Here is a 16691-nt window from a genome sequence, read left to right as displayed (position 1 = left end):
GCCCCTTCAGTGCTTTGGCTCACCTTCCCATTGGCCCATGCCTAGCAAGCCCCAGCCCCAGAAGGCGTGGCCTACCTAGAGGCAGCATCTTTAGAAGGAACATCATGCTGCGTGCCATTTGGGATTTAGCTACTGAGAGGTGAATAGACACTGGGGTCTGCAAGTCCTGGTTGGAGGCCGCTGCTGGCCTGTGTGCTGGACACCTGGATGATGGACACGTGTTAACCATGCTCTCCCCTCCCCAGTCCCCACTGCCGAGGAGATGTCCAGTTTGACGCCAGAGTCCTCTCCAGAGTGAGTCTGGCAGGGAAGGGAAGGAAAAGGGATGGAGAGGGGATTCATTACCTTAGCCCCTTCCTAACCCACCTCCAACCATTCCCTCCCACTCAGGCTGGCAAAACGCTCTTGGTTCGGGAACTTCATCTCCTTGGACAAAGAAGAACAAATATTCCTCGTGCTAAAGGACAAACCTCTCAGCAGCATCAAAGCGGACATTGTCCATGCCTTCCTGTCGGTAAGGGGCCTGCGTCCCCTTGCCCCCTGGCCACCACAGAATTACAAATCCCAGCAGCCTCTGGGGTTCGCCACCTTAGCCCTGGCCTGACTTCCATGACTTCAGCCAGGGTTGGGTTTGGTCATTGTGGGGGCACAGAGACAGGAGAGGTTTATTGTACCCTGAGGCCTGGAAGTGGTGAAATAGGATCCCAAATGACAATTCCCCACATGTCAACACCCACTGAGGCCTGGCGAGTCGTCATTCCCCTATCACCAACTCTGAAATTGGCAAAAGGAACTATTTTTTTCCAGTGGACACTCAGGCTGTCCACTGGATCCTGTGGTTCTTTGTTCTAGGGGCCTATGGGACCTAAGTTTCTGAGACAGATGTGACCTTAGACAGTGTTTGTGGAGGGAGGAAGGAGTTTGTTTCATGTGGAGGCACCAGCTATGAGAGTCCCTATTACCTTGGGATTCAGTTGCTCAGCCATTCCTCTGATACCCTGTTTATAGGACAGAGGAAACTAAAATCTCAGCACGCATAGGGCTTCCCGATGCCACGCCTGCTATTCTTTTCCCCGGGGGCTGCAGGGACTTGTCATTCCTTGGGCAGAGCTGGTCACAGGGCTGCTTCTCCCTTCCCCTGGAGTCAGGTCGCTGAAATCACCCCCTCCTTTCGTCCCCCACCTCTCTCAGATCCCCAGCCTGAGTCACAGTGTGCTGTCACAGACCAGCTTCAGGGCTGAGTACAAGGCCAGCGGTGGCCCCTCCGTCTTCCAGAAGCCTGTCCGCTTCCAAGTGGACATTAGCTCCTCTGAGGGTCCAGAGCCCTCCCCACGGCGGGACGGCAGCGGTGGTGGTGGCTTCTACTCCGTCACCTTTACTCTCATCTCCGGTAAGTTCCCCTTGACTCGGTGGCCCCCAGCCTGGTGTTTGGGATGCTCAGGACAGTGGAGATAGGGCAGCAGCCCAGGAGGGCAGCATGAGTGAGGAGGAGGTGGTGCTCAGTTGGTTCTGACTCTGTGAGCCCCCTCCACTCCCAGACCCCCCACATCCTGTCCTTCACAATGTGCTAAGTGCTTTATACCACTAAAAGCTTCCCAGCATCCTTGGAGGTGTAAATAATCACCCGTTTTACAAAGATGAAAACTAAGGCCTAGAGAGATAAATTGGCTTGACCAGATTCACACTGCAGACTGTGACAGAGCTGGGGCTCAACATAGGCATCCTGACCTCAAAGCACAGGGCTCTTCCTAGTTTAAGACTATGGTGTGCTGTTGTCACAGCAGACATCACCAATCAATCGCAGCCCTTCTTTCTGCTGAAGCCTCAGAAATTCCAGGTAGCCACAACCAATCAAGAGTTGGCACAAGAGATGAAAACTATAAAAATGCCCTCCTTCCAATTCTCCTTGATTCCTGAGTCCTGATAACAAGAGTATGGATGATGAGGAATACGTCTATTTGCTATCCTTGTCACCAATCTTTTTTTTTTTTTGTGGGGGGTGGTAATTAGGTTTATTTATTTATTTAATGGAGGTACTGGGGATTGAACCCAGGACCTCGTGTATGCTAAGCACACACTCTACCACTGAGCTATGCCCTCCCCCTAGAGGGTCCTTTTAATAAATCCCTTAAACTTGACAATAATGTAGCGACAAAGATCTTTCTGGGAAGTGAGCCTTAGGCAGTCAATACAAACCTATGAGGCTAGAATTTAATATCCACTGAAACATAATCTTTTTCTCTCTAAAATTATCCTCACTTCTACCAAATACAGCCAGACTAATTTGTTTGCAGGATAAGTCTGGTTAATTGCCCACATGAGCTTTTTTAAATTGGCTGTGCTGGAACTTTTCATACAGAATCTCAGATTGAACTTTTAAAAAATCCTCTTAAGGCCAGGAAATCCATACCAAGGACGCATCACAGATTCTGCCTGAGATATCTATCGATTTGGGTGAATTCCTCTTTCCGAGGTCCCCAAAATACCTTGAGTTTCTTGCACCTGTTAGGAGACGTCCTTCCTTCTTTACCTGGGAAAGGTGCTAGGAACCTAAGAGTTTCTAAATCCTGGAGGCATCAGGTAAAGAGAAAAGATAAGTGTTTCAATTCCGCCTACAAAGGTACAATTTACCAAATTGCTGTAAGTCATAATTAGCTTCAGGGGAAGAATTTCCTTATACCTGAAAAACACAGATTAGAAGCCAGTAATACTTCAGACAAAAGCCCCAAATTGTAATCATGCTTATCAGTTCCCTCAGTCCTATGTGACTGACTAATCCTTGATCTTAGTCCTTGATTAACAAATTTATGAAGCCATCAGTTTTCCTTTCAGATTCCTTAATTTCTTTCTCAGTTCAGCAGGATGATCTGAAATTTACCAACAACCTGTACTTGTCAGAAGTTTCTTTCTGTGAATCTTCTTGAAGATGAAACACTTTTTTGCAAAAGCATCAGAGTGCAGCAATAACTATGTATAAATGATAGAAGACTTAAAAAGTCAGTTAAGACCTGATTACAATGCAGTTGACAGATAAACTTGGTTACTGCTGTGACATACAATTTAAGATAATTAGTAGAATTATGACTGATAACATTTTATCAGAACACACCAGATTTTTAGGAACTCCATGTAATTTCTAAAATATCTATTTTAATGACATTTACCCATATGGTACAAACTAAGTTTTATCACCACTCATTTGACAGTGCTTCCCATGTAATTTAACATACCAAATAAGTCTAATTAGTTTAATTTTTTGTCTAAGATGCTCCAGGGGCCCTCTCTCTCTGAATCATCCCAAAGTCAGCAAGAGATCAAAAGAACTTCGATTAGAATTTGATCTTTGGGAAGTTTGTCAAAATATCAAAAAAGTTTCAAAACACTTGGTCAAATAGGATCATCAGTCACTGTGGGACAATACTTAGTTAAGCAAAGTGACAATAAAAATTTCAAAAATCAGTATGAAAAGTTATAACAGATTACCAGTTAAAGAAACTTTATTATCTGTTTTCAGAAGCAGATCAATATTTTAAGAAAACTTTCTCCTTGTAACAGAGAGAAAGCCAGATTCAAGTTTTGCATCACTTTACCTTTAATATGAAAATTCATTTACTTAATTAAATTCAGTCTAATCTTAGCCAACCCTGACCACACACAAAACTTTATCCTCAGGGTTTATTTTCCCTTAACAAAAGGCATTTCCATTCCTCTTACCCTCTTTTACTGAAAACAGACCTTCTGTTTTTCAGGCAGACTGAAATGTTTTTTTATTAGCTTTAGTTTACATATATAATTCTTAACCTTGAAACCTAGTTTCTAGCAAAAACTAAGAAGTAAGTACTTACGAAGTGTGTTTTGCATTAGCATTCCGCAGATAAGCAAACTTACAAATACTACCTATGATTTCTAGAAAATGTACCTTTTTTTCCCCACAGAAAATATCTTAGTGAGGTGCCAAACATATTTATTAATAGTCATAAATATCTTTAGTTTCTCGGTACAAAGAAGCCTTTCAGTGATTAATATTCCAGTATCTTGTTTGAAAATGGCCTAGATATTCAATAGGTTCCCCACGTTTAACTTAATTTAACAAAACTCTAAAGTTTCAAGTTACCAAAATCTGGAAAGACTATTTTAGATAGACATTCCGAAAACATAATTATCCCTAAAGAGTTTACCTAAAAGCTCTCATCTTATTTCCCTCTATTTACTTAGAAGTTTCATTATATCTAGTTATTTTTCTTGCTGAAAAACTTTGTAACAGGAATACTAAAATCTTATTTGATTTCTGGTAAACCTAGGTGTAATAAAGTATCATACCTAGTGCTGATGACCCTAGAGACCTATCAGTATTAATTACACTAACAAGCTTAAGCTAACTTTAAAAAATTTTTTGTTGAATTTTTAAATTGAAATATAGTCAGTTTACAGTACTGTGTCAATTTCTGGTGTACAGCCTAATGTTTTAGTCACACATATACATGCATACATTCCTTTTCATATTTTTTTATTATAGATTACTGCAAGATATTGAGTATAGCTCCCTGTACTAACTTTAATATCAGATATTAATTCAATACTGAATATTTCCCAGATCACGTGAGCCCCACATTCATTCTGGCCAGTTTCTTTTATACTTCTGATTATTTATATAAGCGCTTAATTTCCTTTCAGCCAATTCAATAGAGCTCTTTTACAAGTTACCTTAGGGAATACCACACATCTACAACATGCGTGTATATAGATGCATAGGAACGCACAGACACACACCCCATAGTTTCCATTCCAAAATGTCAGCCATGAATCAGTTACAATAATATAAAACCCATCAGTTACAGAAGAGGTTGGATCCACATTGGGTTTATGGCAGATGGAACAAATCAAGATCACCTGTCTAGATGGCTCAACCCTTTTTATTAATATTTATAGAGAAGACACTTAAGATTTCTGTTTGTTCTGACAGGTCAGGTCCCCAGTGACCTATCCCCCCTTTTGTTTTTTCTCTCAATACAAGTTATCTTTAATTAGCATTTTAAAAAGATGGCTGAGATAAGAGATCCCGGAGGAGACCAGATGGAACATTTGCATCTCAAAGGCATAGGAGGAGAAAGGCACATTCTCCTCCAAGGACTTTGTTTCCTTAAGGCCTGAATTTTTTCCCCCCAATACTTACAAACCTCATGAGATAAATCGGGGAGGTTTGGGGAGTGGTCAGAGGACTGGTGGGCTCTGGGCTGTCATACCTCTGGCCCTGTGAAGACTAAATTTATAAAACAAGGACAGTTGGTTTTTTCCCTCAAAGAACTGGGTGGCCACCCCGGTGACACCAAAGGACTGACACAGCCATCCATCTATGTTGGACTGTTTCACTTTCCCTCTTTTAACTTAGGGGAGAAAGCCTCCCCCCAGAATTCCCATCAGGCTCCCAGTATCAGCTATGTTCTGTTTAGTCAGACCGGTGGCCTCCCATCTTGGTAACCCATTTACAAACACTTTTGAGGATCCTCCTCGGGTTTAAGAAATTCATTAACTTGCCTTTGATCCGAAGAGGCTCACTTGTAGCCTCAGGTGGTCCCATTTCTAAAGATAAGCACTTAAGAGTATCTTCAGAGGGGAAAGACAATTCAGACAGACTACTGGAATGAGTATTCAGATAAAGGAGGAAAGGGTGGGGAAGGTATAGCTTAGTCGAGGTCCTGGGTTCAGTCCCTGGTACCTCCGCTAAAAATGAACACAGTAAAAATAAACCTAATTATAAATTAACCTGAAAATAAATCTAATTTCTCCCCCCCAAAAATTTAAAAAATAAAATAAAAATAAATTTTTAAAAATCAGTTTCTGCATTAAAAAAGAAAAAAAGGAAAAAAGGAGCAGTAGTTAAAGTTTTAGATACCTTTTACATCATTAATCTCTCATCAGCCTTCTACAACAAATCTTTCAAAGAGGCTATTTTGGAATTTTGAAGCCTTTTGGGGCTTTTGCATACAAATGAAAATAGGTACAATGGTTTAAGTGAGAGATATCTAAAATTTTAACAGTTTAGAAGTTTTTCCAATTCAAAAGATCCAAGATGTCAGTGCTGCAAATACTTCCCCCTGCTAATCTAATTTTAAGAAAGAGAAAAACTCTTAGCTGCTGCTGTTTCCAGTAGACCCTGCAGGCACAGATCCAGGAGACTCCAGGCTTTTGGGGGGGGGGTAATTAGGTTATTTATTTTTGGAGGAGGTACTGGGGATTGGACCCACGACCCTGTGCATGCTCTACCGTCCCCCACCCCCAGCTATACCCTACTCCCACTCCCCGAGCTAAAGGAGACTCCAGGCTTTAACTGCAGTTTTAGAATGCTGAAGAAAGAACCCCATCTTACATGATATCACTTATATGTGGAGTCAAAACAAAAAACAAAGAAAAAATGAACTTATTTACAAACCAGAAATAGGCTCATAGGCATAGAGAACAAACTTATGGTTACTAAGGGGAAAAGGGGTGGGAGGGAGGAATACATTAGGAGTTTGGGATCAACAGGTACACACTACTATATATAAAATAAATCAACAACAAAGATCTATTGTACAGCACAAGGAACTACATTCAGTATCTTACAGTGACCTGTAATGGAACAGAATCCGAAAAAGAATATATATGTATAACTGAATCACTAAGCTGTACTCCTGAAACTAACACAACATTGTAAGTCAACTATACTGCAATTAAAAAAAAAATCACACACACACACAAAAACCCCATCGTGGCCATTTCAGGGCTTCGTTTCATTTAATTCCCTATTAAGTACTTGGAAGCAGCTGGTATTCCCATAGGCGGCTGTCTGCACGGGAGCTGTTTGGCCTTTGAGGCACAGCTTCCCAGTATTAATTTCGTAGCCTAATTCAGATATGAGATATGGTCTGAGCAGCTTTCTGAGGACACTGTGGTAGATCGAATGTGTGCTGACTCTGAGCCTCGCTCCCCAAGGATTTACCTTGGGGTCAGTTGGACGCATACACGTGTTGGTTTCTTTCCCTGACTGTCTAAAACCGCCGTGGGTGCATGGAACGCTGTTATCCGCCTCTGGTGTGCCACCCTCACGCCCCTCCACAGATGAACAGTTTTTACTTAATGCTTGTAGGGGGTCTCCCTTGTTCTTCAGAGCTGAATAATTCAGACTGTTACTTCATTAGCAAAAGTTTTGTTCATGGGGTGGGGTTGGGGGTATAGCTCAGTGGTAGAACACGTGCTTGGCGTGCACGAGGTCCTGGGTTCAATCCCCAGTACCTCCCTCAAGGGAAATTAAAAAAAAAAAAAGTTTTGTTCAAAGCATGTAACAACGCATTGGGGATCCCCCCACCCAGTTTAAGCCAAATTTAACAAAAACCCAGCCACCTATGTTTCCCTGGGCATTCTGTCCAGATGCCCCTAGGTCCCAGCCTAGGAAATACACCAGTGCCCCTTAAGACTCCAAGTCTTAAGTAAAAACAGCTTGAATAAAGTTTTCAGGATCATCTCTCCAACAATGAGATCCAGGTGTCAGGAGTACTTACCGGAAGACCTGAGCAGTACCAAGAAGCCGGTGGGGCCCAATGGGCCATGCTGGTACCGAGTGCAGGTCCTGCGTAGCCTCCTGGTGTCTCTGACATCTGCCGACTATGCCCTGCATGTCCATGCAAAATTAGTAAGTCAATCTAAGGAAAAAATAGAAAATTTTATTTGAGCCAACCTGAGGAATATAACCCAGGAAAAGCCTCTCAGAATACTCTGAGGACTATCATGCCCCTTAGAGGTCAAAGCACAGTTCTGTAAGATTTTGAGACAAGGGGCTGTACGTTAAAGGACGTATTAACACGTACAAAGTGAGTGGTGTGGTTCCTGGGTCGCCGTGGACCCTTCCAGGATTAAGGAAGGCTGTCTCCTAAGGAGGTCTGGTCAATGCAGATGCACAGCACATGCTGAGGGGAAGGGAGGCGGCCCCAAATAGGCAGAGAGAAATTTTGTGTTTGAGTTTTTCTCATCCTGCCATAAAATACTGGATTTTGATTCATCGGTCAGTCTCCCTGCCTCTTCCAGGGCCCAGCCGGCGGTTCAAGCGGGTTGTGGAGACCATCCAGGCACAGCTGCTGAGCACCCATGACCAGCCCTCCGTGCAGGCCCTGGCAGGTGGGCAGCACCGTGGGGTGCCCGAGGGGCAGAGGGGAGACTTCCTGGTACCGGTGTCCGGGTTTGGGTTGCTGGCGAGGCTTCTGCTGTGGGGAGCAGGGACCACGTGCTGCTGCCTTCAGCTCCCACCTGCAGTGCTGGGAGCAGGTTCCCGGAGAGGCTGGGGCCTGAGCTTGTGGGAACCAGGCCATCCTGACCCTGAGAAGGCCTTGCTAGGGAGGGGACCTCCAGGGGTCCCTGAGAGGATGACAGCTCTCTGGAGGTAACGGAACTTCCTGCCAACAGAGGCTCCTGAACTGTATTCTGGAGAGGGTGACCAGCCATCCCAGTTAGTCCGGGACTGAGAGGTTCTGGGGATACAAGACTTCCAGTTGCACCCTGTCTTCTGGCCTTGCTGGGCCTGGTTTTCAAGGACTCAGGTGTCCCCTGGGAGTGAGTGAGGTCTGTGCTCCAGGAGGAAGGGGCTTCCCTGTGCCCACCAGCCCTGGCTATCAGCAGCAGAATTCTCTAGCAACCAGAGGACAACGATGACATGGTCACTACCAACCACAAACTCCATGGTTCAGACAACATCAGCTTATTGTCATACAGGCCTAGAAGTCAGGGGTTCTGCACACTCTCACTGGGCCAACACCAAGGTGCCCAGAGGGAAGGCCGGACTCCCTCCTGGAGGCTCAGGGTGGGGGTGTAGGGAGAATCGGGGCTTGCCTTTCCCGCTCCCAGAGGCCTCTGCATCTGCTCCTTACGGCTCCCTCTCTCATCCTCAAAGAGGGTGACGTTGCATCTCCCTGGCGTCCTTCTGTGGCCCTGTCTCCCTCTGACCCTGTCTCCCTCTGACCCTGCTCTTAGTGGGGAAAGGTTCTTTTAAGGACCCACCTAGGTAATCTCAAACAGCCTCCCCACCTGGAGGTCCTAACCTTAGTCACAGCTGCAGGGTCCCTTGCTTTGTAAGGTGCCGTTTTCACAGCTTCTCAGCATCAGGAGGGGGGCATCTTTGGAGAGGGGCATTGTTCAGCCTACCACAGTCCCCTGGGGGACATTTGGCAACGGCTGGAGACTTTTGTGGTTGTCTCAGCTTGGGGGGGAAGGGCATGCTTGGGGCCTCTTGTGGGTGGAGGCCAGGGATGCTGGGACGCGTCCTACAGTGTGCAGGATGACTCCTGCAGCATGACTTCCCAGCCCCAAGTGGCCCTAGTGGGGAGGTGGAGAAACTGCTCTCTGCTGGTCTCCACAGGGCCTGGTTCCCCGGGGCAACCAGAAAGCGAGGAAGGCCCCCTGAACCCGGTTTCCATGACAACCAGAGTTCCTAAAAGGGCACACCCCCAAGGATGTGGGACCCACAGGCACCAAGGGCCAGAGCCACAGGCCTTACAAGGGGAGTGGGGCAGGGGGGCACCTCTGGGTCTGCCCTGAGGACCGCTGACTTATTGGTTCCTATGGCAACAAGGCCTCCAGCAATCAGTGTCTCTTAAGGGGGCTGGTTTCTGCCCCAGGACCTCAGGTACTGTCTGGGGACCCACAGAAGTTGCTGGATGACCACTGGCAACCAGTGCTGCCCAGGCAGCTCCCTAGTCTGGGGCAGTCAGGTGACCCCAATCATTCAAGCTCGACTAGGAGGCTCAGGACCTCCCCCCAAAACTGCTGTAGGCTCCCCTAGGCCCCATTACCAAGACTCTCTAAAAACCAGCAGGAAGGTAAGATGGCCTTTTGGCCATCCTCTGGGGGACTCGAATCTTATCTGTTGCTGAGACCAGCATCCCTTAGCAAGCAGGGTTGTAATCAGAGTCTCTGAGGGTGTGTCCTGAGCTGGGCCCAGTTTCCAAAGCCATGAGGGTCAGAGGGCGCCGGAGACATGTGCCAGGTGGTTCCAGGGAAGCCAGGCCTGATTGCTGGTGTGTGTGTGACCCCTGGCAGCCACCTCCCCTGCCCTGGGGCTTTGCAGCCTTGAGGTTCCTGAGGCCAGACCGCTTCCTCCCCCACAGACGAGAAGAACGGCACCCAGGCCCGGCCTGCCGGTGCCCCACCCCGAAGCCTGCAGCCCCCGCCTGGCCGCCCGGACCCAGAGCTGACCAGTTCTCCCCGCCGAGGTCCCCCTAAGGACAAGAAGCTCTTGGCCACCAACGGGACCCCCCTGCCCTGACCCCAGGGGGCCGGGGAAGGAGGGGCGCCCCCTCCACCCCCCTTCCCTGCCCCCCAACTGTGAATCTGTAAATAGGGCCCATGGAGTATGTAGGGAGGGGGAGACACAACAAACCCGGCCTTGCCCTGCAGGGATGGGGCTCAGGGGGCCGTGCCCAACAGCGGGTGGTTCTAGGGGGGACTGGGGGTGGGGGAGCTGTTTCTATTTTATTTATTAATTTATTATTTTATTTATTGATCAGTCTCTCTGCGGGGTGGGGGGGAACGGGGGCTGGTTGGGGTGGCTTAGCAGATCCGGACGGACAGGGCCATCTGTCCTTGTGTCCCCAACTCCCCTTTCCTGGGCCCCCCTCTCCTGGTCCTCTCCCGGCCCCCACAACCTTCTGTACGGATTTGCTCTCCGGAAGGAATTCTGATTTCGCGTGATCCTGCCTGCGTCCGTGTCTCTGATTCCGCCGGCGGCAAAAAAGAAAAAGTTAATAATAATAAATATCCTTGATCAGGGATGGCTGGCTGGCCTTGGCCTCTCGCTTCCTTGGTGGCCCTGACCGCAGAGGCGGAACCAGATGGCGGGAACTGGAGGTATGAAGATGCTGTGCTGATCAGCGGTTCACAGCGGAACCTGCAGGGAGATGGGGGAGGCCGGGGGGCTGAGGCTGTTGGGGCCCGGCTGGAGATGCAGGGTACAGCGACCCAGGCTGGAGAAGTCCACGGCAAAGAGGCCGAAGAGGATGAATAGCAGCATGGCGGCGACCCACTCGCAGGCAGCAGAGGCTGAACGCAGTGACCGGACGTGGAGGACGACCACTGTGCACCAAGGTCAAGGGCAGACCGTCACAGGAGGATGCGGGAGACTGGCTGGGCTGCCATATAACCTTGGACAGGCTGAGGCCGTCTCTGGGTGCCTTCTCGTGACATGCCCACCCTGCCCTGGCTAGAATGACCCCTCTGGCTGGACACCCTCCTTGGCAACACCCAGACGCCCCCAAAGGGATGCCCTCCAATCCCTGTCTCTGTCTCCAGCTGTTTCCCAGTTTTTTCCTTGCATGTTTCTCCTGTTTGTATCACATTCCCAACATCCCAGAACAAGGCTCTTGTCTCCTGTTGGCTTTTCCTGGCCCGGAGAAGGCTCTGCTGTCTCCTCACTTGCCAGGGCCAACCAGCCGCCATTGCTTCTACCTCCAAAAATGCAGGGTTTCCTAAAAGTAACCCCTACCCACCCACTGGCTTCAGGCTATGCTTTTAACTCTTCCCCCGACCCATGGCCCACAAGTGCCTCCTGCTCACTCCCAAACAGAATCTCACTTCATCCTAAAACCTCTTCCTCCTTCTGGGTGGAAGGACACCACCTCCATGACACCACCACCCACTCCTGCATCCAAGCAGACCCTTGGGAACCGCCCTCACCCCTCCTTCCTCATCTCCATGGCCAGCTGGTCACCCCAAGTTGTGTCCTGACTGCGCTGTCCATCTCCTTCTGGCCTGGCATCTCTCTACTGGTCTGTCCTGTCCCTTCTCCAGCTCCCCAGTCCCAGCTCCTTAAAACTTGTTGGTAAGCACCAGCCCACACATACTCCAAGCTCCAACCTGGCAGAGATGCCCCTCACCTTCTGGGGCCATCCCCCCACCCACTAGAGTACTCCTCCTCCTCCTCTCAGCCAAGCTAGCTCCAACTCACCCCACCTGGATCAGATTAGACATCATTCATTCATTCAGAGATTTTTAGACAGTGACTAAGGCCAACACCATCCCCTGTCCCCACCAATCTTAGAGCAAAGGAGAAGTGTGAGCCCCCCAAACACAAGTGCTTACCCCCAGAACTGACCTTGTACCTCCCCTGTTCACAAGCTATCTATGGCTCCCTACTGCCCTCGGGCAAACCCAAGCCTGAAATCCCTCACCTGAATGCCAGTGATCCTCATCTCTGGCCCTGCCAGCAGCCTCAGGTCCTCCCCTGAGGTCCTCAGAGGGTTTTTCCACCCTCTGCAAGTACCTGTGGTGTCCCCCCAACCTCCCAACCCAGGCCAGAAACGTCTGGTTCTGCAAGAGCAGCTGAAAACAGACCAGGTCTCAGGCCTCTCTTTGCAGCCACCCAGCCCTTACCACACTCAACTGACCACTTATGGTCCCATCCCCCCTCCCCACTGCCAAGGGCTACTTGAGCCCCACAGGAGGACCCTGCAGCCAAACTGATTATCAGCCCAGTGGAGGTTTTCAAAAGGGTCGCCGGAATCTTAGCAGCAGCACTGCTGCTGGTGCTGGCCTCAGCTGGTTCCCTCCAGCCTCTTCTGAATGCCAAGGACCCCAGCCTCCCCTTCCCTTGTCTCCAGAGAGGAAAGCAGTCCCCAAGGCTGAGCTCACAGCCCTCCTCTCGCTCAGAGTACTCAGCCTCTCTCAGAGGAACCATCATTATTCTGATAAAAGCAACTCCATTCTACAGCTATGGAAACTGACGCTCAGAGAGTGGTTTGGCTTGCCCAGGGGTGTGCAGTGCTGATAGGTTCTGGGGTGACTGAGAAGTGGGTATGAATCCAGGCTTCACCTAGTGGTAAATGTGTAACAACCAGCTCTGATTTGTGAGGACTGGCTCTGATTTGTAACATTTGCCAGTTTCTGGGGAATGACTACTCTCACTATGGCCATTTCAAGCTACTAACATGACATTACCATGCAAGGGGCTGGGAGGAGACAAAGTAGGGGCCAGGGGAGCCCTCTGCTGCCCACACCAGCTCTGTCATTGAACTTCCAGGACAGTTCTTGGCCCAGAGACTCACTCCCACTGTGCAAACCTCAGTCTCCAGTCTTAGCCAGCAAGATGCCCAAAGCAGAGCGGGTACCCCAAAGTGACTGCTGTCTTTGGTTTCTTGTTCTCCCAATATTTATGCATCACTCACACTATGCCAGGCACTGATGTAAGCACCTCATATATATCATCTCCTTCCTTCCTCACGTTCCTTATTATTACCCACATTTGATAGATGAGGAGACAGGCACGGAGAAGTTTAGAAACCAGCGGAGTTTCCCGCCCAGTGGTATGTAGAAGTGGTGGGATTCCAACCCAGAGTCAGCACTCTGAAGACTCCGTTATAACCCTGCACGGAGACCAAGGCTGAGAAAGGAAGAGGCTGCCACACCAGTAAATGGCAGACCCACCCCGGGGAAGCAGCGCCCCAGCCCCTGCCTCCCTGCCACAGAAAGGATACTGGTCACTATGAGGATACTGCAGAGGCTGCAGAGGACCAGGCGGAGAGGCCCAAGCCAAGGAGCCCCAGGCTGGGGCAGGCTCTTCATCCGCCAGCAGAGAAGGACCTGCAGCCAGAAGTAGAGGACTCCCACGAAGAAGGCAAAGAAGGACCCTGTCAGGTGCACGGGCCGCAGGTTCTTCTCCTGGGAGGAGGAGGAGGGAGCAGAGTTGAGAGAAAGCCCTGTGGGAGGGGAAGGGCCACGATGCTGTGCAGGGAGGCCCCTGGGACCAACCCAACGGGCTGTGACTGGAAACAGCCATTCCCGGCAACTAGGTTATTGCTTAGGTGCGCTGGCTCTTTTCAGCTCCAACGGGGCAGATATTCACACCTGCTGCTCTGGGAAGAGTGTAGCTCAAGTGGTAGAGTGCATGCTTAGCATGCGTGAGGCCTTGGGTTCAATCCCCAGTACCTCTCTTAAGAATAAATAGTAAACCTAATTACTTCCCCCACAAAATTAAATAAACAAATAAATAAATCTCCTGTTCACTGCTGGGACCTCCATCCCTAAAACAGTGCCTGGCATGTAACAGAGCCCCATAGATAATAGTGCAGCCTTCTGTCTAAACACCCTGTGGCTGCCCCAGAGTTTTGTCAGCAGAGGTTTAGAATCAGAGGCTTCGTAGTAAAATACAATGATATTAAATAAACCAATAAGATTTCTCCTATCACTCATCCATTTATTTATTCTACAATATATACTGAGCTTCCTGGTTAAGAATGTGGAGGAGGGTATAGCTGTGGAGGAGGGTATAGCTCAGTGGTAGAGTCTGTGCTTAGCATGCAGGAGGTCCTGGGTTCAATCCCCCGTACCTCCATTACAATAAATAAATAACCCTAATTACCTCCTCTCTCAAGTAAAATAATAAATTAAATTTAAAACAAACAAATAAATATTTCTAATTACTACCCCCTGGCAAAAACAAACAAACAAACAAAACCAACAAACAAAAAAGAATGTGGGTTATAGAGTTTACGAATCTGGGTTCATCTCTGACCACCACGAACCCAGTGATAAAGAAATATCTCTGTGGGATTTGGCCAAGAAGGACCTACCTAGAGTCCTTGTGGAGATGGAGTAAAACAACCTGCCCAATGTAAATCGTAGTGCCTCCTTCATTAAGAGTAAGTGAACTGAGAAATTTCATCATTAAGGAGGGGCATGGCAGTGAATTACCCCCAACATCCTAGGGTTCAGCGTAATGATTATAAGGGGCCTCTTTCAGAGAGCAGAATGCACCCCCTCCACAGCCCGAGAGCCACAGAGAAATACGAGTCCCAGGAGGCTGCGCGGGAATCAGCCTCCTGAAACAAGAAGCCTACAGCCCCGGGGGATGCTGGGAGTTGTAGTCCCAGGCTCTGGCTGACCAGTACCCGGCCTAGGCTGCTCAGTCTCACCTGAAAATTGCCCACTATAGAGGTACCCAGGGCACAGAGGAGCCCCGTCCACAGGATCATCTGGTTAGGACACTTTCCGACCCCCCAGTCCCGAAGCTGGTGGTAACGGAGAATGCAGATCCAGGCAGCTGAGAGAAGAGGGAAGTGGGAGGGAGACCAGAGCCCCTGACTCCTGGGTAGGGGGTAGGGGGTGGGGTGGAGAGAGACTGAGGTCCCCTGGGTGGGAGCCCAACTCCTGGATTTGGGGGAGGAGGAGTCTGGGGCGCTCTCGGCTAGGTAGGGCTAGCACCAAAGGAGAGGTGTGGCTGGGGTGTGGAGGGTGGGGGGTGGGGGTCACATTTACCCATAGCAGCTCCCACGTTGAGCACCTGGCTGAAGACGCAGCTTTCAGGAGGGTAATTTCCACATCGACTGGGGGAGATAAAGGGTCATCCTGTAGCTCCTCAGAAGCAGGGACCCCTCCTCTCCTCCCTCTGAACACCCACGTACACACCACGCTGTCAGCGGCAAAACTACCTGATATAGGGGAAGGCTTCCGTGAGGTTCACTGACTTGTGGACCACCGCGAGCGAAAAACTGAGGTCAGGGACACAGCAGAGTGAGTAGAGGGCTTTCGAAGGAAACTTTTCTTTCTGTTACCCACAGAAACTGAACTTCTAGCTCCTTCCCAGTCTCAGGAGTCCAGACCCCCAGCCCCTCCTCCCTCAGACCCAGGGGTCCAGACCCCCAGCCCCTCCTCCCTCACACCCAGGGGTCCAGACCCCAGTCCTCCTCCCTCAGACCCAGGGTCCAGACCCCCAGCCCCTCCTCCCTCAGACCCAGGGGTCCAGAACCCAAGCCCTCCTCCCTCAGACCCAGGGGTGCAGGTACCCAGGCCCTCCTTCAGAGGCAGGCATCCATCCTGCCTCTAAGACTCACACGGTCCAGATACCAGCAATAGCCCAGCAGGCCAGGAAGACAGGGAGCAGGGACAGGTAGCCCCACATGCCGGGCTCCGCAGTGGAAGGAGAGGGTCAGGGACTGAGGCCACGGCTTAGGCTTGCTGTCTCTCAGGTGAGGAACCAGCGCTGAGGATCCAGGTGTGTTAGATCATGGCCACCTGCCCCTGAGGCGCCAGTTCTCTGCTTGAGGCACTTTTCCTATCTTCTGCACAGTCCTTCAATCCTGATCTCCCAGTTTCTCTTAGCTGTCCTCCCCCCACCCAGCTTCTGAGTCTCTCCCAGCCCCTCCCTCCACTGCCAGCCTCTGGGTTCCCCCAGGATGCTCACTTGTCAGGCTCCCTCTGGCTCTCTCAGTCCTGAGACTGGGGCTGGGTGAGAGGTTTGGGGAAGATGGCTGTGTTGTGGGGTGGGGCTGTCGGTGTTCCAGTAGAGCCAAAGTCCAGGATAGAATGCCTGCAGGAAACAGTCAGGCCAAGAGTGTGACCTCCACTTTCTCAGGGACTTTACCTCCAAACTGCCACGTCCAGGTTCAGCACAGAGCAGGCAGCAGCGTAGCTTCCAGGTGCCCCCAGCTTCCTTCCTGCAGCTTTATGAGTTCAGCATTCAAACTCCCAGCCCTTGTCGTCCCCCAGAACCCAGAAATCTGAGCCTCCCCCTCTCCTCGCCCTTCCTCACTTGGGGACCCAGAAGTCCAGGCCTCCAGTTCCTTCCAGAACACATGCAATTGTTTCTAACTTCCGAGTTCCCACCTCCCAGCTCTTGTCTCCTTGAGGACCGAGAATCCAGGCCTGCGGGTCCACTGCCCTTCTTGGTGCAGACT

The 16691-nt window shown here is 49.8% G+C and overlaps 2 protein-coding genes and 1 non-coding gene across 4 annotated transcripts in view; 2 read left to right on the top strand and 1 right to left on the bottom strand.

Annotated features, from left to right (window-relative positions):
• The window catches only part of BRSK1 (BR serine/threonine kinase 1), a 23976-nt gene extending 13180 nt beyond the window's left edge, over positions 1-10796 (top strand). The window contains exons 15-19 of one of the 2 annotated variants that reach the window (XM_072966527.1): positions 246-294; positions 391-514; positions 1192-1390; positions 8062-8151; positions 10134-10796. In XM_072966527.1, the coding sequence (XP_072822628.1) occupies positions 246-294; positions 391-514; positions 1192-1390; positions 8062-8151; positions 10134-10291 (620 nt within the window). In that variant the 3' untranslated portion in view covers positions 10292-10796. The remainder of the gene's footprint in view (positions 1-245; positions 295-390; positions 515-1191; positions 1391-8061; positions 8152-10133) is intronic. The other variant, XM_015249621.3, reaches the window with a different exon arrangement.
• On the top strand, positions 7206-7277 carry TRNAA-GGC (transfer RNA alanine (anticodon GGC)). Its single transcript has one exon. It is a non-coding gene; the product is annotated as a tRNA-Ala (tRNA).
• TMEM150B (transmembrane protein 150B) lies at positions 10791-16691 on the bottom strand. The gene is made up of 8 exons (XM_015249622.3): positions 16547-16691; positions 16199-16324; positions 15849-15997; positions 15447-15506; positions 15274-15341; positions 14931-15058; positions 13494-13677; positions 10791-11097 (listed from the first exon to the last, which is right to left on the bottom strand). The coding sequence occupies exons 3-8, from the start codon at positions 15914-15916 to the stop codon at positions 10901-10903; spliced, it is 705 nt and encodes a 234-aa protein (XP_015105108.1). The 5' UTR covers positions 15917-15997; positions 16199-16324; positions 16547-16691; the 3' UTR covers positions 10791-10900.

Source organism: Vicugna pacos, chromosome 9 (genome assembly GCF_048564905.1).
Source record: "Vicugna pacos chromosome 9, VicPac4, whole genome shotgun sequence".
Taxonomy (NCBI): domain Eukaryota; kingdom Metazoa; phylum Chordata; class Mammalia; order Artiodactyla; family Camelidae; genus Vicugna; species Vicugna pacos.
Note: the sequence above shows the minus strand (reverse complement) of the source record. Positions and strands in the feature narration are given on the sequence as shown.

Bases quoted from the DNA above. Each gene is read 5' to 3' on its own strand.
- TMEM150B (XM_015249622.3), bottom strand. From the start codon at position 15,916: ATGTGGGGCTACCTGTCCCTGCTCCCTGTCTTCCTGGCCTGCTGGGCT. The intron at 15,059-15,273 runs GTAAATGTGACC...CTCTTCTCTCAG, and splicing joins CAACGTGGGAGCTGCTATGG to CTGCCTGGATCTGCATTCTC. The intron at 11,098-13,493 runs GTATCCTTTCTG...CTTGGTGCACAG, and splicing joins CAGTATCCTCATAGTGACCA to TGGTCGTCCTCCACGTCCGG.